The sequence below is a fragment of the Monomorium pharaonis genome, chromosome 11 (genome assembly GCF_013373865.1).
Source record: "Monomorium pharaonis isolate MP-MQ-018 chromosome 11, ASM1337386v2, whole genome shotgun sequence".
Lineage (NCBI taxonomy): Eukaryota > Metazoa > Arthropoda > Insecta > Hymenoptera > Formicidae > Monomorium > Monomorium pharaonis.
The window spans coordinates 1,217,509-1,241,952 of NC_050477.1; the positions used below are offsets into that span (position 1 = coordinate 1,217,509).

Consider the following 24,444-nt stretch of genomic DNA (forward strand, 5'->3'; position numbering starts at 1 on the left):
TTCTATAAATAAGCTTGTACTTCGTGCACACGCTCGTCCATCGACGTGCGCTAGATTGGTCAACGACCGAGGCAAAAGCCGTTGCGATAATGCAGAGAAGAGTATATGCACGAGAGAACTTTTCTGGCAAAAGCAACTCTCTCTCGCGCGTGCGTTAAAAACCGCAGAATTCGACTCGGTGGTAGAAACGGAGGAGAGGGAAAAAATATGAACCGGCGTCGGCGCGCGCGAAACAATATCCATCCGCGCCTTTCGGACGTGAAATACACCGTGGATTGCCGCGGTAGAAAGAACACTAGAGAAGGAGAGAGAGAGAGAAAGAGAGAGAGAGAGAGAGAGAGAGAGAGAGAGAGAGAGAGAGAGAGCATAAAAAAAAGAGGAATAATGAAACGGAGACAAAGAGAACGGTAAAAAGACGCGGCAGTGAAAGGAGACGCGAGAAAGGCGGAGGAGGTGGAGAAGCGAGAGACGGATCCAGAGAGGGTTGCTCGTGGAGGTATACCCGGGGCCAGGTACCCCCGATTCTGGGAAACGTGTTCTGCCAGCTTGTTAGGTGTCCCCAACAGTTCTCTAATATATGACTGGCACTCTCTACCCTTTTTCGAGAGAGAGGCGAACGGGAGAGGGCGAGAGGAAGAGAAAGAGAGAGGAGAGAGGGCTAGGTCTCCATGAGAGAGCGTCCAGTTAGAATGCCATCGGGCTTACCTGCACTCACGACCGCGGCGACGTTCCTGTGCTCCGGTCCCCGTTGTTTTACGGCGACAAAAAAAAGCGCATCCTCCTCCTCCTCCTCCGTGCATTGCGCGATAATTAATGGACCCGTGCGCAGCGAGAGAATCCGTTCTCCGTCGATTTGATTGATGATGGCTGCTGGCGATCCTTTAAAACGGTCACGTGGGTCGTGACCGTGATACCGCTTCGGCATTTGTGCTTGCGCATCGCTGGAAAATGACGAACAATCGTTATTACTATGGTCGAGAGTGTACAAATACGTGTGCTGTATAAATTAATAATCTGTTAACAATGTAATCGCAACTTAACAATTAAATCGTAAGAAGCTCCCATTAGGAACTTGAGCGTCTAAGGTAATTTCAGCAGACATTGCCTATATTTGCTAAAATTTAGCACAAAGAGGTTGAAAAAAATAACAATATAAGAAATATAAGAAATCTTAATTACATAATCGAGTTACGAGTCCGTGGACAGCTGACGAACTCGCGTAGAGACGAGCGAGGGCATTTTCGAGATCGAGAAGCCGCGCGGAGGGACAATGATCTATCGATCATCGCTGAAATCAATCGGCTACTCCGCGCGCGCTTCTCGACGAGGTCGATGATGTCTAGTCATAACACCATTGTTTCAATGACCCGCCGCCCCGCCCAGTAGGTGGCACCAACCTTCACATACTAATGAGCTAACCAGTTTCAAAGATCATCAACGCACGCTAGCGGAGAGATGAGGTGTTGAGAAGGCCGGATCTTTTCTCTCTCTCTCTCTCTCTCTCTCTCTCTCTCTCTCTCTCTCTCTCTCTCTCTCTCTCTCTTTCTTACTTTCTGAGGACGGAAGGATTAGTGTACCGTAATTCTTGTGAGATTTTCAACGAGTCTTTCGACTGCACTAAATTAAAGGATTTGTAGTCCAGATTAATATTCCGTCAGTCTCGACTGTACTAAATTAACTCATTCGTTAGTCTCTAAGACCGTGACGTATCCGAGAAGCCTCGCGGTAAGAAAAATGATTTTGAAGTACCCAGAATTATTCGTTCGAATATTATCCGTTCTACTTGGACGCCCGCTAAATATCGATACTGATCAACCGAGAAGTGGTCAAAGAAGTACAAAGTCAGCTGTCGTTGAAGGCCTAACAAGTATCAAAGCGATGTGCTATCGCAGGACGGGGCAAAACGACGAGGGACGAAGAGCAGAAAGGGGTAAGAAAGGAGAGGGGGCTTCCATCGAGGCGGGCTTTAGGGGGTCCCGACGTAAACCGATCGATCGTACGTGCGAGGAGGTATCGATACCGGCTGGAAATGAGGCAGTTCCGTGACGTCCGTAACATCCAGCGTGAATGAGGCGCTAACGACCAGTGATTACCACGCTCGCACGCGGGCGCTCATGATCGTGCACGGTTGTAACGCACGCACGCACGCACGCACGCACGCGGTCCGACGAATAATCACGTGAGTAGGTGAGGATGTCCATCAATCCTGGGCCGCGCGCGCTAAGCGCGGGACCTCCCGCGATGTTTCTCATCTTCTCACCGGGCCCGACGTGGGGCGTCGTCTCTCGCCACCCCGACGTCCGACGTCTTCGAGGCTCTCTTTCTCGGCGTGAGGAAGAAGCGTCCGTGGACGCTTCTGACAGGACGGACGCGCGAAATCAATGAGCCACCAGCGGCTACCACATCGTCCGAAGTGCGAAGACGCGTGCAAAATAAGGTGCTCGGTTGAAAGGGATTTATAGCGTCATAAGGCTCGCTCGTAGAGGTCAGCAAGACAAATAATAAATAAATGAGCTGAAAGTAAGATCAACAATCTGCGACTCGTGACAGAATTTGAAAAATATTTTAGTTTTGATGCATTCGTATAAAAGTGTACTGTATTTATTAGCATCATATTTGTATATATCGAAGAATCATAGATTAAAGATATTTTGGCTTGACATAATATCTGTTAAAAGTTGTCGAAATTTTGAAACCGTAGACTAATGAGTTTATTCTTTTTTTTCCTAATTAACAATCAAAAATTTGGGCCTGCAACAACTGCAAAGAACAAAACAACGATTAATACGGCGAAAATAATCACATTTTGCTGCAATTTTAGATAAATAATTTTCAAACGAGTAAAAGTAAATCTAAAGAAACTAGTGCGCGGATGTTTAAAATTTTAGTTATATGTAAAAAATTGATTTAATTAATTTGCCGCTTCCTCATCAAATTTACAAATAAGATATTACACAAGGTGATTTTACGAAAGAAAATATATTAAGAGGAAACAAAAGATTAAATAATTTTTTATACCAATAAGAGAATTGTGCTCAAATATGACACATACTCAAACGTAATAATAAAATGATGAAATTTTCATAGTTTTGACAATGCTTTGAGGATGTAACACATTCTCGACAAAACTCCGGAGTAAATGAGCAGATCGAAATTTCCAGCAGCACAATAGGCCCCACTCATGCTGGCGAGAAATTCTTTCAATCGACTAACCTACTGCCCGCTCGTAGATTCGTGAACCACCTGGGGTCTCCGTGCCACATCGACGCAAGATTAATACACACAACCTGTAGACTCTCTTAAATTAATATCTACCGTTAGCCAATACCTTTCACAAACGCGTCACGTCGCAACTCACGGTGTAATCCCACTGATAATCGTTCCTCGCGAAACAAATTTCTAATCAACATTAGACATACAATACACAGACTAAAAAAAATATTTCCTTAAATATCCTTAAAATAGTTTGTAGGTAATAAAAAGCGTTTTTTTACAATTTTTTCTAAGAGAGAAAAGGGATGAAGCTTGAAGCAACGGGAGCAAAATTTTCTCAAGTTCAAGACAAACATTGCGGTGCAATTGATAATATATTCTCAGGAGCCCAGATAATTTCGGAATAAGACTTTCCTCCCTCACCCCCCGAAAGAATCACTTACGCAACCTCGCGTAATAATGTAAGGACGCGCTCGTGTAGATTTAAGTGTAGCACGGCCTATCGGTGGTGAATCGGACGCGACGTCGTAAAAGTGAAATTACATCGGAGGCCGGTAAGTCGAAGGCCGAAGGATCGAGACGTAAGCGTACGGCACATAATGCGCGGGCCTGGAAGAAGTAGACAATGGACACTTACGGGCCGAGAATGCGATAACTCTATACGCGATCGAAGAGGCGAGGAGGAGGGGGAGAGGAGGAGGATAGGGAGAGAGAAAGAGAGGAGGCGTGGAGGATCACGATTTACCCATACAAAATCACGCCGCGCGCGCACCGTACACGACGGTAATCAAACCCATAAATCCAAGGCATAACCAACCTCTGACACAGATTCTCTACCTTTTTATCTACCGCGGTCCGCCCGGTGTGCTCGGTAGTGCATCGCCCGATTCAGCCCGATAAAGCGCTCGTTTCGCACTCGTCGAGCCATTTCCTTATAATTATCGCTTCCCTCAAATATCTCGTCTCGCTCGCCGATAGCGGTAGCGAGATACGTCAGACGTGTACCAATAATTATTTATAAATACACTTGTTATCTACCATTTTTATAGACCATAACGAAATTTTGGACTTGACGGGAACAAACGGGGTAGTACACGGGAAGAATTTTCTCTTAATAATTACTCTAAAAATCGTGATAACTATAGGACGACGTAAACCTTGAAGAATTTTACTTTTGACAAAATTTACTAAAATTTTGTAAATTTTACTATACTTCTAACAAAATTTAAAACTTTGCCAAATTTTATTAAAATTTTAGTACATTTTAGTAAATTTTATTAAAAGTATGGTAAAATTCTTCAAGGTTTACGTTGTCCTACAATTACCACGATTTTCAGGGTAATTTTTAAGAGAAAATTCTCTCCGTGTACCATTCTACTTACATGTACGTTTAAACAAAATTGTGAGAATTGTATAACTTGTATAACATTTTATTACAGGACAATGTAGAAAAATATGTAGAATCGCGGTTACGGATTGTAATTACGAAAGGAATATAAGCTCGAGACGGGTACATGCGCGCCGCCGAATTTCTTAAAACACAGTGGTTACGTATACGCAACTGTCTTCTCATCGATTCTTTTTCTTCCCGGAGATGTATACGATTATATGCTTTCGCGGAGGAGTCCCGGGAATTTTCGAACGGAGTTCGGGAGAGAGAGCAGGCTCTTTCTCTCTCTCTCTCTCGGGCCCTCGGACGCTCGTGTACTTTGTGCTTGGCGAGAAGAAATTGCAGAAGCTTCGAAGGCTCGCTCGTATACATCCTCTCGCCCTAGGGGCGAGAGAAATCCCCCGACGTGGCGGACACAGCTCGATCGAGCAAGGGGCCGCAGCATAACATTAAAGAGAGCGAGCGGGTTAACGTTTGCGTTCGTCGTCGTTCGTTGCATCGCGGCGGTGCATCGCATCGCGGAGCGGAGCGGCGCGCGGTGCATCGAGGAGGAAGCGCGCGCGCGCGCGAGGGGCGACTCTTCTGCGTGAGCTTCGTCGCCGTGTGCACGGCACGGGATGGGCGTGGTGGTGCACGGAGGAGCGCGCGGCTATCGAACTGCTCTATCGCTAATAAATCTGCGGCTCAACTAGAATCTGCCTCGAGTTATACGAGGCAGCGGATAACGACGGATCGAGCTGAGCCGCGCCGCGCCGCGCCGCGCGCCGATCCGTCAAAAAACTCCTCGCGCGCTGCGGCGAATTTTTATGATCGTCCAGCCGACCGATGCGATGATGCCCGATGAGGCTCTCTGGGAGTTGCCTTCATTATTTCATAGGCTCTCCCTCGGACGTGCGGCGAGGCGAGCGATACTTCGACGCCCCTCGCGATCGATTTGCGAGAGACACCCTCAAGACACTTATTTTCCGTTTCTGGAAAAAATAGAAATTTAACGCTTTTGTACAGTTAATGAGTGCGTATACTGATTGACAGATTTTCAAGTTAATGGCTCACAGTCAAAATGCGGTTAATATAGGTAAGTGTATGTTAGTTTTCATTGTTATAGAAAAAATAATGTAATCGTATTAGAAATTCGATTAAAAGAGCCTTTCTTTTAATTTTAACGTAATCGAGATTTCGAGATAATAAATATTACACTTTGATATGCAGAAATACAGCAGTTGGATATTTCTGTAGCAGGATGAAACAGATAATACAACGTTGAAAGACGTACAACTAGAGTCATCTATTAAGAGCATCCGTAAGCTGTAGAAGCGCATTAGCACAGACACCGGCGAAAAAAGGATCACTTTATAAAAAATGGAATACGTATTATTAATTAAATTTTCACCGTCGATGTCAATCTATCATTGAAATTAAATAAAATAAAACAAATATGTTTCCCGTCTAATAAACCATAAAACGAAGGGTCGATAGCTGTGCCAACTGAAAAGCTGCGCTTAGAAACAGAATTCGTACATCAATCGGTGGCGCATATCGACCCGGGTGAAATTTAAAGCGGCCGACGTAGCGCGGAATTCGTCGGATTTGTCATTGATTCCTGGCAGACTGCGGGTCAGGGTAGTACAACGCCTAGGAAGTGGCTGAAGCGGTTTTGTGCCGGGACATCAATACTCTACCACGACCCGCACATTACCCGGATAATAATGGCTATATACTCGCGCGACTACGCGAATTACGCCGCGCGATCGTTATTACCTCGTGGCTCGCCCCTCGTGGACAATCCCTCGCCTTTGATCCTGGGATGAAAGCGTCCAGGCTGTCAAGGAATTCAGAAACGTACATCTGACGTTATCTCGCATCAAACTTTCTACCGTCAAACGGCTGGAAGCGGCGCTATTGATTCCGCGCTCGCGCTATTGATGCCGTTTGCAATTGCATTCAATTCGATTCCTCGTAAAAAGAACCTCCGTCATATTTACGTTGATTAGTTCTGTAAAAAAAGAAATCGAGGTCATTTAACTTTATGAAATTAACGGGAGATATTACGATCGGAATTTATAACAACACGTTAAAATGTTGCTACATCAAAGACTTTACGTCGAGGTCGAGAGTCTTTCTCGTCTTCCACGGAGTTGGAGGTAATGGAAGATGACGATACGTTCGAGATGGAAACGTCTTCCGGTAGCATCGGGCGCGTTTCCGTCGCGATATTGACGCGGTTGAATACCGGCGAGCGCGTTTGTGTCGCGGCAATTTGCGGGACAGTTCGTAAGAAACTTCGGGCGATTGTCCCGCGGGCATTAATTGGCGTTATTACTGTGTGCTGTACGTAACGCGAAGGAAATCGAGCGTGACGATCAATCGAGACAATCTGCATCGCGGATAATCGCGCCACGCAGAACGAAATACTCCCGTAAAATTTATGAAAATCCCAGAATACACGACGTATTTTTAAATTATTCGTAAGTGTCAATTATACCGTTAAATACACACATTCTCATGGCATTTTTTTTATTGAGGACGTTTAAGCGCGAAATAAAATCGAGATTTCAGGTTGCATCGGTCGTAATGGATATCTTGGATGTGGGAGCTTGGATATTCCCGAGTGTACCAAGTTCCTCTGCCGAGAAAGAGGGACGAAACAAAGGAGGGATAAGCATGAAATAACAGAAAAAGAGGGCAGAAAGAGGCGGAGGATAGGGAAAAATGAGGCAAAACTGTATCGGAAGATAATAACGGGGTATGCGGTGATCGGGTCCGTTCACCGAAGAAATGGAAGAGCACGATGCACAACCGAGACACCAGCTAGATGCAGTCTTTGATGATGCCTCAGAAAAAATCTCTAGGCAATAACTTATTTGCGGAGTTTTTTTTCTACCTGTGCACCTTGTGCACCCCACGTTAACCAGGAACTCCCTCCCTAGAAACGATAATTACTTGCGCCGGCCGTGATATAATTAAGCAACATTTAATAGATGGGCGTCACATCAGCTCGATATTTAATCAAAAACTTCTCAGCGCCTATCGACAACCCTCGAGTAAGAGTCCAGGGCAACTGGACAAGCAACGTATATTTTCTAATTCGCGAAGAAACTTTCGCGAGTAAAACCTTCGAGTAGGGCTGTTGCTTTTGTATTCCTTCGAATATTCGAAATGATCAAAAGTAACAGTGCTATATCTTCAAGGCTTTCAGTACCAACCGGCCCCGTGACGAAACCGTTCGCATCCCGGGTAGGTTCTCCCGCGCTCGCTCTGTCGGAGCCAATAAATTTTTCACATAACCTGTACCAATAAAATGAGATAGCGGGAGTAGAGGAGGCATCGACGCGATCCTGAAACAACTATACTTATCGAGGATCGTGCCTCGCAGGGTCTGATGGAGCCCCGCGTTTTCAGTCCCGCTTCTGTAATTACTATCCTCCACCACGCGTATATGGGGATCGTTGCCTCTTTTACTCCGGTTCATGCCAAAAAACCGAAAACCGACTTTCGCCAGTCTGATCGCGCTGGCAATAATCGCGCGATCATTTCTCTCTTCTAGCCTGGTATTATATTTTCCTCTACCGCGAATTCTATTCGTCGCAATTACATCGCAATCGTACGGTGGAAAATGACGACAACGCAACAACCCTCATCTACCATTCCTCTCGCATCCCGCGAAAGTCACGTCGATGAAGGAATCGTTATCCCGTGTCTCCCTCCCTCCCCTCCCCTCTCTCTTGCGTCCGGTTCCCCTATACCGACGATCGTGATAAAACCATCGGACAATAATAAACAATGCGTGAAACGACAAGTACAGTCGGGCGACCGGGGGCATTTCGCGAGATGCTATCGTGTCCGGGACTCAGCCCCCGGTAGCGGAGCGCAATCAATCATTCGAACCGGATAAAATATAAAATACGGTACCGAGAGAGCCGGGCAGCGCCGCGCGATGTGTGTTTGCCGTTTTATTTATTTGCACGGTCATGCAAGCTACGCGGAATTAACGTATTTTTTGCACGCGACCTCCGCCTCGCGCCAGGATGACGGCGGCGGCTCGGTCGATGGCGAGCACCGACCTGAGCTTTCGTTATCGTCCGGCGCATTAAACCACCGGCCGCGATGAATATAATAATGTTTCTCTCTCTCTCTCTCTCTTTTTTTTATCTCCCTTCACGTTGCCTCGTCGCGGCACAGTTTTACCCGAGCGTGTGACGCAACGGTCGACGCGACGTTTGAAAAATAACCGCAGTTAAGAGGATCCGTGTGAGGTCGTCTTTAGGAACGAACGGAAGATTATAGAGAATTGGGTGTCTTCGAAACTTATGCCGAAACGTCCGTGGGAGAGGAGAGGAACGCTACGAGAGATGGCGATTCACATCTCGCGCGTGATGGATGGCACTCGTGGTATCTTGTATCGCGGTATATCGTCGCCACCGCTCCCTTGCTTATTAAACTGTTCGGTATTTCTCGTAGACGGGAGGGGGGGGGAGGGGGTAACAAGGCAGTGTCGCGTTCATCAGGTGCAACGAAAGACAGAGGAAGTCGGAGCGGTCAGGACGGAGAGGAAGATCGATGCCCCCGCGCGCAACTCGGATCCGAAAACTTTTAATAAGTGTCAGCCTCGCTACCGATGGTAATCGACGGTCATCTCGTTATAAACAGTCGCTACCGTTCGCTACCTTTAAGCGCGCCCGGAAAATTATCTGATTATATGCATAAACGACCGGACGACGTGCCACTGTGTGTCGTTCGATTTTCCATCTCGAAGATGCACTCCCTATTTTTTCTCGGTGTGGGATAATGTGTGACCTCGAGGAATTTTACTATACTTTTTAGTAAAATTTACTAAAAGTATAATGAAATTTACTATGCTTTACATTATCCCACAATTACCAGATTTTGAGGGTAAATTTTAAGAGAAAATTCTCTCCGTGTATTCATTTTGCATCATTCCTACGTGTAGTTCCTTTTCCATTCGCTAAGTAAGTTTCATCGAATGGGAAAGTCGAACGCATTGCGGAACGTTTGCGAGTATTCTCGCGGCAAAATTCGTGTCATGATCGTCCGATGATTCCAAGTATTTTCGTATTTGTGTACGGCAGGTGGTAGCGATTATTACGCGTTCGTATAGCAACAAGATATCCCGCAGCGGGAGAAGCGCCTTCGATCTTACAGTTCCCCGTGCGGACACACGGTACGAAACGGATGATTGCGCGCTGCGAACGCAACAGATCGCTACGTTATTATTTTCGCCAGTTATCGAATTAGATGTTGGCTTAACGGGTACGTATAGCGCAGTCCCCGCATTCCCCTTCTCATAGGCGTACATACACGAGGCTCGCCAACTTCTAGTAGATACTCTCTAACTTCGTTACTTTTGAAAATGTTATAGAAAATATTCGCATATTTTTTTACTCAAAATAAGTTTTTCAACCACATTGAAAGCAATGTAAAATTCTTCGTTAAAATGAAGCATCTTGCTAGCTACGCTTTGATGTGCGTAAAAAAAAAATTGAAACATTGTGTAAATCACAGACGCATTTCGTGCACTAAAGAAACAGGATTTTAAAGAATTGGAGAATTTAGAAAAAAATTACAGATTTTCTAGTAATTTTGTTGGATCGTCAAAATAATTATGCGGGAATCTTAAGCAATCAATTTGTGTATCCGACATAATTTTCAAATTTGTACCCGGCTAAAATTTTAGACACTTAACCAAAACCATTCTTACCACGTGTATATATATATCTACCATGTGAACACCCATGCGTGAAAGTTACTTTAAAACGCAAACAAGTAATCCGCAAAGTCACGGGATTATTTATTTATCCTCGTGATCCATTACTCAAAAATAACGTAAAAATTAAAAAATCCGATTAAACTAGGCAATCATTTGTCTTCGAATAGTATACAAATGTAAGACGAAATTATCGGCGAAAGAAAGCGGAAACGTTCGCCGGAAGGAAAAGCGGCGGCACAGCAGAGTCCGGTTTCTAATAATCGTCGTCATGAATGTCGATCGTGCTTTATGTCGCCCCTTTTGCATAAACGCGCTCCATTTGCTCGGACAAGGCTGTAAATTATGCCGATTCAAGAACGTAGAGAGGACGACGCCCATGGGGTCCCTTTCTCTCTCTCTCCCCCTCTCTCTCCCCTTCTGTCTCTCACCTCCCTCGTATTTCCCTCCTCCTCCTCCCCCTAATGTTTCAGCCCTCTCCGTCTCGATTTCTCTCCTCCTTCGCCTCTGCCACAAACGCAGAGGAGGCATCCCCCGAGATTACGGCTCCACTCGTTACTACCTACAACATACTTACGTTACTTTTAGAACTGCTTATTACTGTGATTACCGGCGCATAATGCGCCGACCGAGCCGTTCTACAATTTATTATTGAATTGCTATAATATACGGACTGACCGGCAATGCCCGACGCGCTGACATCGTTGTATACACGTTGTTGTGGAAAACGCGTAACGCGAATCAAATTTCTCCACACGCAACTCGCAACAATTCGCGACAACTTTAATTATTCAGAATGTTTCGTATTCTTAAGCCAAATTAGCTAATTAAGTATTTAGAAGGCAATAGTTGCGAATTATTAATGTTAAGTATCATTGTAATTATTATAAATTCGCGTAGAATTAAGTAAGAAATAAAACTTTGTCTATTTTAAATAAAAAGACAAACATGTACTTTACAAAGTTTTACAGCTTCTTCATATCGAAAATAATTCTAAAAGTATCTTAATATTAGTTGCAAATTTATAGAATAGTGCGTTATCAACAGTTAAAGTATAGCGATAACAAGATTGTATGCTCAATATTTCAAAATATTATTATTACAAAAAAGAATTTATACTATAATTGTATCAGCAAAGAAACATACACTAAGAGAAAAAATGCTGGTTTCAAATAAATATTTCTTTGAATAGTACTAATGACATATTTTATAGAAAATTAATAATATTTATTTAAATCCAGCATTTTTTTCTCTCAGTTAAGATAAAGGAAATGCAACATATCCTTTTTGAAACTCTCCGAATAAATGTTAAATTGCATTTTATTATAAAGAGATATGTAAATGCATCTTCAATCCTCAATTAATTACATTTCAAAGCAATGCAAATCGCACCCATCAATTGTATCGTTGCAAACAAATTTTTAATCCAATATTGTATAAAACAGTATTTAACAGGAATATTCTTTACCCCGTGTATATAATCGACAGAATGTTTCGCGAAATTTTTCCTCTTCCAACGACATGAAATGCGGAAGAGGATGCCTGAGGCGTGGTGGACTCCGGTGAACCGCACACGCGTGTGTACACATGGAGAAACCCACGCACGTGCACACACGCGCGCGCGCGCGCACACACACACACACACACACACACACACACACACACACATACGCGCGCGCGCATGGCACAGATGCTCGAACGCACACCAGACAAAATGACCGGTCTGGGCTGTCTATCCCGCCTATTTCGATGCTATTCATTGTTACTTTCATGCGTGATTGGCCGCACTCACCACAGGTGGTTACACAAAATAACACGCGTCCAAATCGAACCCCGTAAGTCGCGCGCGCGGGGAAGCAGGCTGATTTCTCGCAAGTCTCTCGCGCCGCATTGCATTTTCTCGCAAAGTGTACGTTGCAGTGCACACGAGAATGATCACTCGGACAACGCAAAAATCCCCGTGGGAAATATGAGACATTTAAAGAATGTTTCAAAAATTTGAGTAAACCGAAAGAGGCACGATTTAATTGCTATTGTTTCTTTTTTTTAAGAAACGAATAAATTAGAATAGTAAATATGGTACATATAAGCACATAATATCATAGCATTATTATATAATGATAATAACAAGCATTATTATTATCATTATATGTATAATAATATTAAACAATACACAAACGTTTGTAAACAGGTTAACGTGTTACAATTGTTTAATTAATTTTGATTTATGAATTTCTTAAGAGCAAAAAATACCTGTAAAAAATTCTTCTTTTTAAAAAAATGATTGACTCTCCTGCGGGTAAGGAACACGTCAAGTCGAAGGCGGTTCTCGGGAGTCACTTGATCTCTGTAAAATTGAATAGTTGTATTAAATCAGTGTTAGTCAAGATAGTTAGTGTAATTTGTTTGAAAGAGTACTTACCTGTATCCTAGTATCCAGTGCCACGGTCCCTGTGTGCGCACCCTAAGTCCGAAGAACCTTCCCGGTGATCGCAGTCACATGATACATCATCCTGAAAAGAACGAATGCTGCGTGATAGTGGTCTCCAATTAGAGAACGGGCATTTCGAGAGTCAATGGCTGCGTTCAGCAGAAAAAGCAGCTTTGCAAGTGTTGTAAAATTCTTCAACGACTGGTTTATACGTTTAGATCTAACAGAAACTAAGAGCAAGAACCAACCGTGTTGAAGAATTTTACAACAGTTGCAAAGCTGCTTTTTCTGCTGAATGTAGCCATTAATACAGCGGTACGAGACGTTCGGTCTCTTGATCTCAATGCAAAGGAACTTTGCATTTAAACTAGACGAACTTTCATCTTCACATTATTCTAGAGAAATTACCTAATTATAATAATATAGAGTATAACAAAAATAATTTAAAATTTTGCTAACTTTAATTTACAAAAATCTGACTTTAAATAATTAAGTACTTAAAAATTGCAATTGTTATCCTTAAATTAATTTTTTGCTAACAATGATTTTGTGTATAATCAGGAAGCATACACTTCATTAAAATTATAAATTATTTCTTTCAATTATTTTGGAGTTTTCGTTATTTTTTCCTTTTTAAATATAATTTTGAACAGATTGGTATGTAATTTCAAACAAACTCAAGTGGCTTTAGCCAATCAGCTCTAACGTAGAGAGAAAAAAGACAGAGGTACGAGAAGTTCAGTCGAAAAGAACACACTCGAAGTACGTCAAGCACGTGGCATCCTAACCTCCAAATAAGCGCGTCGCTGCTGTAAACACGCTATTCGGGACTGCTCGAAACGGCCGATTACGGAAAGTTTCTTCTCATAACAATCGACACGGGATACGATTTTGAGTGGCGAAAATGTTGCGAAGACAAGCGCGATTACGTCGCGAGTATCTCTACAGAAAGTCCGTCCAGGACAAGGTGAAGGGTATCCAGGAGAAGAAGGATAAGCTGAGACGCTGCCTGGACGAGAATGTGCCTATTCACCCGGATCTGCAGAAGAGCGCGTTGCACGTTCAGAGGAAGATCGAATGGGAGGATGCCGGACCGGAGATGGCGATGGCGATGGGCACAGAGATGGGCGGCGGTGCCGTCGCGAGCCACGAGGACGACGAGTACCGCTGGGCCGGCGTCGAGGACCCGAAGATCGTCCTCACGACGTCTCGTGACCCGAGCTCCCGGCTGAAGATGTTCGTCAAGGAGCTGCGCCTGATATTCCCGAACTCGCAGCGGATGAATCGCGGTAACTACGAGATGAAGCAGCTGATCCACGCCTGCCGCGCAAACGACGTCACGGACTTCATCATCGTGCACGAGCACCGGGGCGTGCCCGACGCCCTGGTGGTGTGCCACCTGCCGTACGGGCCGACGGCCTACTTCACGCTGTCTGGTGTCATAATGCGACATGACATTCCTGACATTGGCACGATGTCGGAGCAGTATCCACATTTAATCTTCCACAACTTCAAAACAAAGCTGGGGCAGAGGGTAATGAATATACTCAAGTATCTGTTTCCAGTGCCGAAGGAGGATAGCAAGAGAGTAATCAGTTTTGCTAATCACGACGACTACATATGCTTCCGACACCACACATACAAGAGGATCCAGGGAAAAGAGGTCGAGTTGACTGAGGTTGGACCACGTTTTCAGATGAAGTTGTATGAAATCAAACTAGGAACTCTAGACGCTGAGTCGGCTGCTGACACAGAATGGGCATTGAGACCTTACATGAATACAAGCTACAAAAGAAGATTTTTGTCAGATGAAGATGGCTGGCAAGAAGACAAGTTAATTTAGTACTGATAGATTTATCCTTGTATATATCAATCATATTTTGATAAATTTTATAAAACTATTAATATTTATATATTAAGACATTCCTGACTGTATATAATAGTAAATATATCAAAATTCTTGAAAAGGAGTGTAAAAAAATTAGTAAAATATATAAAAGATAAATATAATAAACATAATTATTTCTATATCATATATATATAAATTATTATAGTTCTTTTTACATATGTGAGAAAATATTAAATTATTTTTTGATTTTTAATTTTCTACGTCTAACACGTTAATTTCAAATGCAATAAATGTCAGTATTTTAGATACATTTTTTTACACGGTAACTTTATGATATTCAATGTAAATGAAAATATTTGACTGCAGTTAGCTATTTTATTAGACGTTCAGCTCGTACATAAAATTTCATTTCACATATCTATTAGATTTATTATAAGAACGATAAATATTTATCTAAAATTTATATTTTAATAACATGATATAAAATATATTTATTCAATGGACAATTTCATTAATAATAAATATAAAAGATATAAAAAGAAGAATATCATTATACGACAAGGCCCATGCTTGGGGAAAAATAAAATAGAAAATATTTTTTTACACATATCTTGATGCTGCTTTTCATTAAAATTACTATTTTGTTTTACCCGAGTATAGAAAAAAACAGACCTTTTGTAACGCTTTTTGCAAAAAAATTCATTCTTACGTCACAAATTAAGAAGGAACATACATATGTGAGCATGACGTAGTAAAAATTTTTCCACGTACCCTCAATAACAGCCACTTCACACATTAGTGCGATGAACGGGTTCATGATGTATTCTTTCCAGGCTTTTCTTTTTCCTTGTATCCAATGCTTAATAGTTTTCATGTTTCACAACGCGCGGGAAAAAGTGCCGCGAATCATTGGAACTGGAACATAAAATTTGACGATCAGTACACGAAGTGAATTTGCTATTAGAATTTGCAATGGCGGATGACGTCCGATTTTAATCGCAGGTTGCGAAAAAAATACACGACCGTGAGACACAAAAGGGCTTCGTCACGTACTCGTTAACAGTCACGACAAATGAAGTTCTCTACCCGGACTTGATTCTCGCATAGATTCCATTTGCTTTTTTCCGATTATCAGACGATATTCACGATCGCGAGACGTGGAAAAAGTTTCGTGCCGCGAGCACCGGTAGAAACTCTCGAAACAGACGTCCCTTCAAAGTTAACCGCGCGACTTTTATTTGAAGGAGATGCCAAATACTGCGACAGCCAATGAGCGCCTAGTTTCTAGTTACATCTCGACAGTCATTGGCTGTCGCAACTGGCTGTTTGCGACTTTTGTAGACGAGGCTAAACATGGCGATTAACGGTCGCCTATAAAACAGATAATTTCATCGCATATTATCTACCAGTAACTACTTCGCTTCGATCCGGCAATCAAAGACCTCGATCCTTAATTCCCGCATAGACTTCGTTTTCCTTATAATTTAGCGATCGAGATCGCGAAATGAATCTTGCCAATGGCGGCGATGCTCCTAGTCGCAGGTTGCAAAAAAAAAATCCGCGAGACAGACGAGAATTTCGTCACGTACTCATTACCAGTCATACGACGAACGAAGGTCTCGATCCGAACGTTGATTCTCGTATGGATTTCGTTCGTCTTTTTAGGATTATCAGACAATATTCGCAATCGCGAGCCGTGAATAAAATTTCGTGCCGCGAGCACCAGTAGAACCTGACGAAACTGGCGTCTCACCTGAAGTTTGCCGCGTTCCTCGAAATTCGTAAATATGGCGACTTGTCTCTGACGATACTTCATGGTAATGAAGTACATGAATAATTTCATCATGCAACCATTCAATCATTTTGCCTCGATACAGCCAAAATCTCAGTGAGAGTCCGAATTCCAGCAGATTTTCCGCCTTTTTTTACCGGATTAGCGAGAGAAATTTCACATCGCGAACCGGTAGAGATCAATCGAAACTTCTACCTGCAAGACCTCAAGCGAGTCTCTCGCGAATTCAAATTCGTGCGGTTTCGTCAAAAACCTCCATGCGCTGTGCCGAGCCTCTCGTGTCCTCGACCGTGAAACATCACGCACGGCGTTTGTGTCCACAGAATTCGCGATAAACAAACGAAAACCATCTTACGCCCGGCTACGTGCCGATGTGTGTCGATGTACCGGGGGGGACGGAGGGGAGCAACAGTTAACGGTTGACGTATTATTATTTTGCGCCATCCCACGGGATACAGCGGTCGTCTCGAAGAGTCGCGCCACAACAGCGCGGCGGGTCGCGAGAGGTCGCGACGGTAGGAGCGCGCGCGCACGTGAACGACATAGCTGTGTGCCTGTGTTGCGATCTGCCATGCGATTCCGAGCCCGGCACACACTCGCGCACCATCGGCGCTCCGTCTATCCGTGAGCCATTGCGCGCGACGGCTCACGGACAGCAGTCGGAGTCACGGAGTACGATGTGTGCGTGAGTGCGCTCCGAATCGCGGCACGGGCGAAGGGACGCTATGGATGCGTTCGGATCGTCGAGGGTACGCGCTCAGAAGGGCGACGGTGAGCATCGGGCATCCCTTTTCCCTTTATCACCCTGTCTTGCGACTGCATCGAACGATAGAACTGTTTGCTTGCTCGCTGGTGTATCGCTTGCGGTGAAAAATCGCATGACCTGCTGCCCGCGCGTCCATAGACAATCGTCTCTCTTGCTCGTCGGATCGTGTTCTCTCTTTCTCTCTCCTGGCTGCGTTTATTTTGCGCATTTTATTTTAGCGCCAGCGCTTCGGCGTACGTGGCGGATAATCGTCGTACTAACTGCGCGCCGATTACATTTGACAAAACGTTTGTTGTTTTCGCAAAAAAAAAAAAATGACGTTTCGCGAGATCTGTCTAACCTCAACACCGCGTACCATTTCTCAATTTTTTTCTGTGAATTTAAAAGAACGATTACTCCGTTTTCATATACTGCTTAAGCGTTCTTGCAACCTACTGCGCACATCTGATGAGTGGACTTGTTGAAATAAACAATTAGATTATATATATGGGAATGTAACAGATAACTGTGTCGGGAGCTTTGGTTACCTTAAATTCGCTTATGTCTAATTAATTATTAATACCTCTCCTGTCTATCAAGTGTTTAATAGATATAATTGTGTTTCATAAAAAAACGTAATGCAGAGTTATCAAAGAAAAGAGGCGAGGAGAATTAAAGTGCAAGTTGTACTGCGACTGGCTGCCCACATCTTTAGTAGCTACTGATGCTGTTGTAGCCTGCATAGAAGTAGTATTTCTCTATACTGTGCCTATCCTGTGAAAACCTTATAGATGTTTAAGTCTGGTAGTTAGCTATTGCAAAGTATATTGGACCCTTTCTTTTCTTTGGCAAGGTGCAGTCTGCTTTATCTTTCAGATCTAGAGGTCACGGGTATCTCCCGTAGTGGTCGCGTGAGGAAGAAATCTTCCAAGCTCGTCGACTTCGAATCTGATGATCTTACGGAAAATAAGCTCAAGCGACAGAAGGCACAGCAACAGCAGCTACAGACTCAACAGCAACTCTTGGATCAGTATGAAGTACAACAGCAGCAGCAGCAGCAGATATTGCCCACACAATCCAGCCAGACATCAGGTAATGTCGGGCAACAGAGAAAGAATGCAGGCTCAAATCATGCGCAACAAAGGCTCAAAATGGAAACCTCAATATCTGACAATGAGGGACAGTCATCCACTTCGGAATCTGACGATCCCATTGGAATAAACGAGGACGAGAGAGACAGTATAGACTCTGGCAGTGACAATGAGGTAGATTCTCTTATGATCGATGAAAGAGAAATGGGATTTAGGAAGCTAGAGCCACCAGCAGGTCAGGAAATACCATCACAGGCAAATAGTTTATACATGCTTGAAAAATGTAAAAAAAAGTTGATTATTAAGGATGGGAAAATTATAGGCAAGTCAAAAGCACAACGCAAGGATAAAGGGGTATGTACGTCGTAAATGAGGATATCAAAGAAGGGGCCTTAATCTTTTAATATTTTTAGAAAACAAGATTTACCGCTTACATGCTATGGTCAAAGAAAATTAGGCAAGAACTGTTAGAGCAATCTCCTTATATGGGTATCTGAGCTATATTCATTTATTTTCTTTAAGTCCGACAAACGCATGCGACCTCGATGTTGTTTATTGATTGTTGCTATTTGTAGATTTTGCGGCAATTTCTAAGCGATTAGGAGAGCTGTGGGCAACAGTGCCACATCTGGAAAAGTATAATTGGCGCAGGCGTGCAAAGCGCTTAGCAGCAAAGCCTCATTCTTTACCAGCAAGTAAAGATGAGCCTGTTTGGAAAATGCCACCACCCGCCTCGCGAAAAAAATTCATTAATAAAATTGGTGGGTTTATTGGTTTTTGTATATAGGCGATGTTATTTGTATGTTCATGTTATGTAGTAGTTTATGTATCGCCTCTTTCTCCGTGTGCATGTTGCATTAGCCAAAAATATCAAATCAGATATATGTCTTGTGAATTTTTGTAGTTTACGTCTTGGTTTGTTTTTTTTTTCTTGCGTGCACGTATTTTATTTAAACATTCGGTGCGGCATTAACAAATTATTCCATATACGTATTGTATTTCAGGTAACGGAAAAGAGACAAAATCCACTCCTACAAAAAAAACCATTCAACTTGGTGTGCCATCTGTCGTTGGGAACGTTCCAGTCTCACCGCCGTCAAATCGCACCAGTAAAGATTTGGTTAATGAGCCAGTAATAGGCACGGGAATGTACAAAGTCGTTGGAACGCAACCGATCGATGTCGCAGCTCACCTCAAGTTACTTGGTGAGAGCTTGACAATCATTGGAGAACGTTTGAAGGAGCACGACGGTCAAATAGCTGTTTCTGGCAGCCTCTCGGTTCTACTGGATTCACTGCTCTGTGCCTTAGGTCCGTTAATTTGTTTAACGCAGCAATTGCCGGAAACTAACGGCGCTAGACCTGAAACACTTTCCCAAATGCTCGACAACATTGCTTATCTTATGCCTGGTCTCTAATGTACAAACTATGTAAAGTTTATAGGAGCTCTCATAATAATGTAAATACTTGTATGAGAAGTTAGATAAAAGAAAAAAAGGGATTATACGAGCGTGAAAACAAAAGTAACATTCATTTACTAAAAATTTATATCTTAAATACAGATTTTCCCGTTATATTTCGTCTACGGTCAACAAATAAAGAATAACATTATGTTTTATATAAATAATATATTTGTATAAAAGTTACAATAAATATTTAAATAGTCTTGCATTACACAACTAAATAACTGTACATGGTGTATAAATTATAATAGTACAATTATTGTTCTGGTAAAATGGGCGGGCATGTACAAAATAGATTCTTATCACCATAAATATCGTCTATTCTTCCAACACTTGGCCAAATCTTGTTGCTTCCTTTCACAAATGTCTAAAAAAAGAAAACGCAATTATTAATATATATTTTATATAAATGCGTATGATGCTCGTGAGAAACTCACAGCAGGGAAAGCTGCTAGCTCTCGCGAATATGGTCGATTCCATTCGGTCGTTATCACTTGCTCTTGTGTGTGAGGTGCCATTTTCAAAGGATTCTGTGCAATATCCAATTTTCCTTCTTCAATATCCGCTATCTCTTTTCTTATAGCTGTCGAGAAATGCAAACGTGAGTAAAAAGAAATTCAATTGAGACGTTAAACGTTTAAATTTCTTTTTTAAACTTACAGATTAAAGAATCACAAAATCTATCCAACTCAGTCTTATCCTCGGATTCAGTTGGTTCGATCATCAAAGTACCGGCTACGGGCCAACTCATGGTTGGTGCATGGAAACCATAATCCATCAATCTCTTCGCGATATCAACGGCCTCAACATTGGCAGTTTTTTTAAAGTCTCTTACATCCAGAATGAACTCGTGTGCGATCAGCCCGGTGCCACCCTTGTATAATGTTTCGTAATACTTCTCCAATCTCTTGCTCATGTAATTGGCGTTGAGAATGGCCACTTGCGTGGCCTTGCGTAAGCCTTTTGGACCCATCATTTTGATGTAAGCCCACGAGATCGGTAGAATAGAGGACGATCCAAAAGGCGCAGCCGACACGGCACCAAGATTCTTCAAGTCGCCATAGTTGTTACCCAAACAGTTTACCACAGGATGATTCGGCAAGAAAGGTATAAGATGTCGCTTTCTATAAATTACATTTTTTAATATATAACTTTGACAATATATACACAAGATTCTAAGAAAATAATGCTTACACTCCGATGGGACCCATACCAGGTCCACCACCCCCATGAGGAATGCAGAACGTTTTGTGCAGATTGAGATGCGACACGTCACTGCCGTAATCGCCAGGTCGACACAAACCAACTTGAGCATTCATATTGGCACCGTCCAAATATACTTGCCCGCCAGCGTTGTGCACCATGTTACATATGTCGCCGATCGTTTCCTCGAACACCCCATTTGTCGACGGATACGTGATCATCAGACATGACAGCGTCTTCTGATGTTTGTCAACCATTTCCTTCAAGTGAGCTGTATCGACAGATCCGTCCTTTCGCACGAGAATCGGCTCTACCTGCATACCCGCCATTTGAGCAGACGCGGGATTCGTGCCGTGCGCGGATATCGGAATCAAACAGACTTGTCGATGCTTGTCACCCTTCGACTCATGATAGCACTGTATGGCCCTCAGACCCGCGTATTCGCCTTGCGCTCCGCTATTCGGTTGAAAACTGATTCCATCGTAACCGGTGATTGCGCATAGATCTCGTTCCAGTTCAGCGAACAATTGTTGGTAGCCCTTGGCCTGCTCGAGCGGAACGAAAGGATGTATATCTGTGAAACCTTTCAAGCTGCAAGGCATCATCTCCGTCGTCGAGTTCAATTTCATCGTACAAGAACCCTGAAAAAAATGTTAATGTGAGTAAAGAGGCAAACGTACGAGTGTAATATTTAAAAAAAAAATCTCACCAGTGGAATCATGCTATGTACGAGAGATACATCCTTGTTCTCCAAAGACTTCATGTACCTAACTATTCTCGTCTCCGAGTGATAGCTATTAAAAACGGGATGCTGTAAGTACGGAATAGTACGATGAAAATCTGACTTGTCCAAACTTCTTGCTAGGTAGCTCTCATCTTTAACAACTTCTTCGACCGTGACATTCACCGAAAATATCTTGAAAAGGTCATTCACGTCCTCTATCGTCGTCGTCTCGTCGAGAGATATTCCAATCGTATCATCGTTAAAATATCTATAAATTTTCGTTCACAGTTCTTATTGATAACATTAATTATTGTCTATATGGAGAAATACCTTAAGTTTATTTTAGCTTTGTTTGCATTTTCCTTTATCATCTGCACAGAAATCTTTGGCGACACTGTGATAGTATCGAAAAAGTATATATTATTTATCGCGTTTCCAGTCACCTCCAGGCCCTTCGCCAGAGCCAGCGTTAAATTGTGCACTCTGCTTGCGATATTCCGTATTCCCTGGGGTCCGTGATACACCGTGTACATCGCAGACATGTTAGCCAGCAACGCTTGTGCGGTGCAAATATTGCTGGTGGCTTTGTCCCTTCTAATGTGTTGCTCGCGTGTCTGAAGGGCTAACCGATAGGCGTCCTGTCCGCTGGAATCTCTCGTGACACCTATCATTCTGCCGGGCATCAATCGCACCAGCTTCTGTCGGCACGCAAAGAACCCGGCGTGAGGTCCGCCATATCCGAGAGGCACTCCGAAACGCTGGCTCGTACCTACGCATATGTCGATGCCGAAATCGCTCGGCGGTTGAAGCACAGCTAATGCGAGTAGGTCGGTGGCAGCGCAGACGAGAGTCTGTAACAAAAGAGATTGTGATATATTATGCTTATAAAAATTATGTTTTCTGTTTTAGAAGTATTTGTATCTTCATTGGGATGATTATAATCTTTAATAACATACCCCATTAGCGTGCACCCTTTTAACAACGTCCTCGAAATCATGGATGCAGCCAGTTGTGTCGGGATACTGTATGAGAATACCGGCAATATCGTTCCCGCTAGTGTCCACTTTGAACACATCTCCGATCTCCAGCGTTAAACCCAAGGAAGCTGCGCGTGTCGCTATAACACTGATAGTCTGAGGATGTACTTGGTCGGAGAGGAATAATTTTTTCCTCTTATTATGTCTATATGCGAGCGCCAGAGCCTCCGCGGCTGCTGTCCCTTCGTCCAGCAAAGAAGCGTTCGCCACTTCCATTCCCGTGAAATCACATATCATGGTTTGGTAATTCAACAAGCCTTCGAGTCGCCCTTGCGAAATCTCAGGCTGATAAGGGGTGTATTGCGTCGTCCTAGTGGATAAATATAATTAAATTGTTTATTACGACTTTCTTACGTTTCTCAATATTTATCAGTTTTGTTTTAATGCTATTTACCATCCGGGATTTTCAAAAATGTTACGCATAATCGTATGTGGTACGCAGCAATTGTGGTACCCCATACCTATGTAAGAGCGCCATACGTCGTTCTTTTCCGAAATTTTTGTTATTCGTTTTATTAGGTCGTACTCGGCTACAAAAATTATTCGTATTAATTTTTATTTAATTTATATGTATAAGATATTTAGATAAGATCTACTTAATTTATTTTAGTTTTTAAAAACTTTAACCAAAAAGTTTTTAAGTTCTAATTATTATGTGTTGATTTAATATTATTGAAAAAAAGATATGATGCAATAGCATATACATATAATAAACTCGAGACATATTGAAAAAAGAAATTAATATAGAATATAGAAGTTTTTATGAAAGCGTACAATTAAGTCTATTTTGAGACGAACACGTGAAAACGAGAACAGACGCATGAGAGATTGAACTGTGACCTGAGATAACGATTTGTGTGGAGGGTTATCAGTATTAAAACAAGTTGAATCAGAAAGTCTCGTGACTTGTCACGTTTTCGCGGAATGACCTGCAGTTATCGTACTGTATCTTGCGAGAAGAAAAAATATATTTTTGCTATTTATATATTCTGAAAAGAGATTTTGGTAGACAATGTAACAAAGACCCATATTAGGAAAATTACTCACTGACTGGCTCGTCGAGATTTAAATCTCCCTTGTGAAGAATTTTAGCTGGTACTGCCGTTTCTGTTAATTCATCGAGACTCTGCAATATTGCAACGCGAACACAAAAATTAATCCAATTATAATAATGCACAAATATTTTTATCATATAAATGATTTTTAGTGGCAAATTACCTTAAATCCAATTAGTTTTAACATTTCTATCTGTTCATGTTCCCTGGGTCCGATATGCCTCGCTTGAAATTCTTCTTTTTGCGGAAGTAATTTATTCATATTCTGTCTATTGTTCGAACTACTCAGTTGTAAACTATGTTGAGCTACAATGTTGTGCTTATTTAAAAGTTTGGAGCACCTTGCCATCTTCAAAGCGTACTGCATCATGTAACTTTTTTAAGAGTAACGTGGAAACGTACTAGAAATAGAAATTAAAATGTGGCGCTTAATATTTAATCCTACGGTCACACTTGAGAATCTTCTTAAAACTGACAAGTGTTAAAGTTGACGGAGGTTTTATACTCAGGGTACAGATATCGCACGATGATGTCACAACTCCTGATTACAGCTTGAACTCTTCAGCTTTTGAACCCTGAGCTGTTCGACATATAAGACAATATTGAGAAATTATTTTCGCCGTCAATATCTCGTGACGCTAAGATGTTTAACTTCGATCTAATACGATCTAATGGAATTTTTTATCCAACATACAAACAAATTTTATTTTCGCCAGCGCAAAATAACTTT

At 42.5% G+C, this 24,444-nt stretch overlaps 3 protein-coding genes and 1 long non-coding RNA gene across 9 annotated transcripts; 2 read left to right on the forward strand and 2 right to left on the reverse strand.

Annotated features, from left to right (window-relative positions):
- Window positions 1-854: 854 nt before the first annotated feature.
- Window positions 855-16,890, reverse strand: LOC105830270. Of its 3 annotated transcripts, XR_004965029.1 has the most exons (6): window positions 16,359-16,890; window positions 15,377-15,520; window positions 12,748-12,838; window positions 12,579-12,672; window positions 10,757-10,887; window positions 6,485-6,596 (listed from the first exon to the last, which is right to left on the reverse strand). It is a non-coding gene; the product is annotated as an uncharacterized LOC105830270 (long non-coding RNA). The 3 variants fall into 3 exon arrangements; XR_004965030.1 differs by lacking the exons at window positions 6,485-6,596; window positions 10,757-10,887 and adding an exon at window positions 855-941; XR_003626598.2 differs by lacking the exons at window positions 6,485-6,596; window positions 10,757-10,887 and having other exon boundaries at window positions 11,632-12,672.
- LOC105830269 (U3 small nucleolar ribonucleoprotein protein IMP4) lies at window positions 13,265-14,723 on the forward strand. Its single transcript, XM_012669489.3, has one exon. It carries the CDS (start codon window positions 13,661-13,663, stop codon window positions 14,597-14,599), a length of 939 nt encoding a protein of 312 aa, XP_012524943.1. The 5' UTR covers window positions 13,265-13,660; the 3' UTR covers window positions 14,600-14,723.
- A 113-nt stretch (window positions 16,891-17,003) lies between the features above and the next one.
- LOC105830265 (HMG box-containing protein 4) lies at window positions 17,004-19,919 on the forward strand. Of its 4 annotated transcripts, none has more exons than XM_012669485.3 (6): window positions 17,030-17,168; window positions 17,787-17,946; window positions 18,019-18,587; window positions 18,647-18,722; window positions 18,809-18,994; window positions 19,238-19,919. In XM_012669485.3, the coding sequence occupies exons 2-6, from the start codon at window positions 17,934-17,936 to the stop codon at window positions 19,648-19,650; spliced, it is 1,257 nt and encodes a 418-aa protein (XP_012524939.1). In that variant the 5' UTR covers window positions 17,030-17,168; window positions 17,787-17,933; the 3' UTR covers window positions 19,651-19,919. The 4 variants fall into 4 exon arrangements, with proteins under 4 accessions (XP_012524937.1, XP_012524938.1, XP_012524939.1 ...); XM_012669486.3 differs by having other exon boundaries at window positions 18,025-18,587; XM_012669483.3 differs by lacking the exon at window positions 17,787-17,946 and having other exon boundaries at window positions 17,004-17,168.
- LOC105830264 (glycine dehydrogenase (decarboxylating), mitochondrial) lies at window positions 19,846-24,413 on the reverse strand. Its single transcript, XM_012669482.3, has 10 exons — window positions 23,878-24,413; window positions 23,707-23,785; window positions 23,054-23,189; window positions 22,579-22,969; window positions 21,953-22,473; window positions 21,608-21,890; window positions 20,890-21,539; window positions 20,356-20,819; window positions 20,133-20,278; window positions 19,846-20,062 (listed from the first exon to the last, which is right to left on the reverse strand). The coding sequence occupies exons 1-10, from the start codon at window positions 24,082-24,084 to the stop codon at window positions 19,952-19,954; spliced, it is 2,988 nt and encodes a 995-aa protein (XP_012524936.2). The 5' UTR covers window positions 24,085-24,413; the 3' UTR covers window positions 19,846-19,951.
- Window positions 24,414-24,444: the final 31 nt, after the last annotated feature.

Bases quoted from the DNA above. Each gene is read 5' to 3' on its own strand.
- LOC105830264 (XM_012669482.3), bottom strand. From the start codon at position 24,084: ATGATGCAGTACGCTTTGAAGATGGCAAGGTGCTCCAAACTTTTAAAT. The intron at 20,820-20,889 runs GTAAGCATTATT...TGTAATTTATAG, and splicing joins GGTATGGGTCCCATCGGAGT to AAAGCGACATCTTATACCTT. The intron at 20,063-20,132 runs GTGAGTTTCTCA...TTCTTTTTTTAG, and splicing joins AGCTAGCAGCTTTCCCTGCT to ACATTTGTGAAAGGAAGCAA.
- LOC105830265 (XM_012669483.3), top strand. From the start codon at position 17,123: ATGGATGCGTTCGGATCGTCGAGGGTACGCGCTCAGAAGGGCGACG. The intron at 17,169-18,018 runs GTGAGCATCGGG...TTTATCTTTCAG, and splicing joins ACGCGCTCAGAAGGGCGACG to ATCTAGAGGTCACGGGTATC. The intron at 18,995-19,237 runs GTGGGTTTATTG...ATTGTATTTCAG, and splicing joins AAAATTCATTAATAAAATTG to GTAACGGAAAAGAGACAAAA.
- LOC105830269 (XM_012669489.3), top strand. From the start codon at position 13,661: ATGTTGCGAAGACAAGCGCGATTACGTCGCGAGTATCTCTACAGAAAG.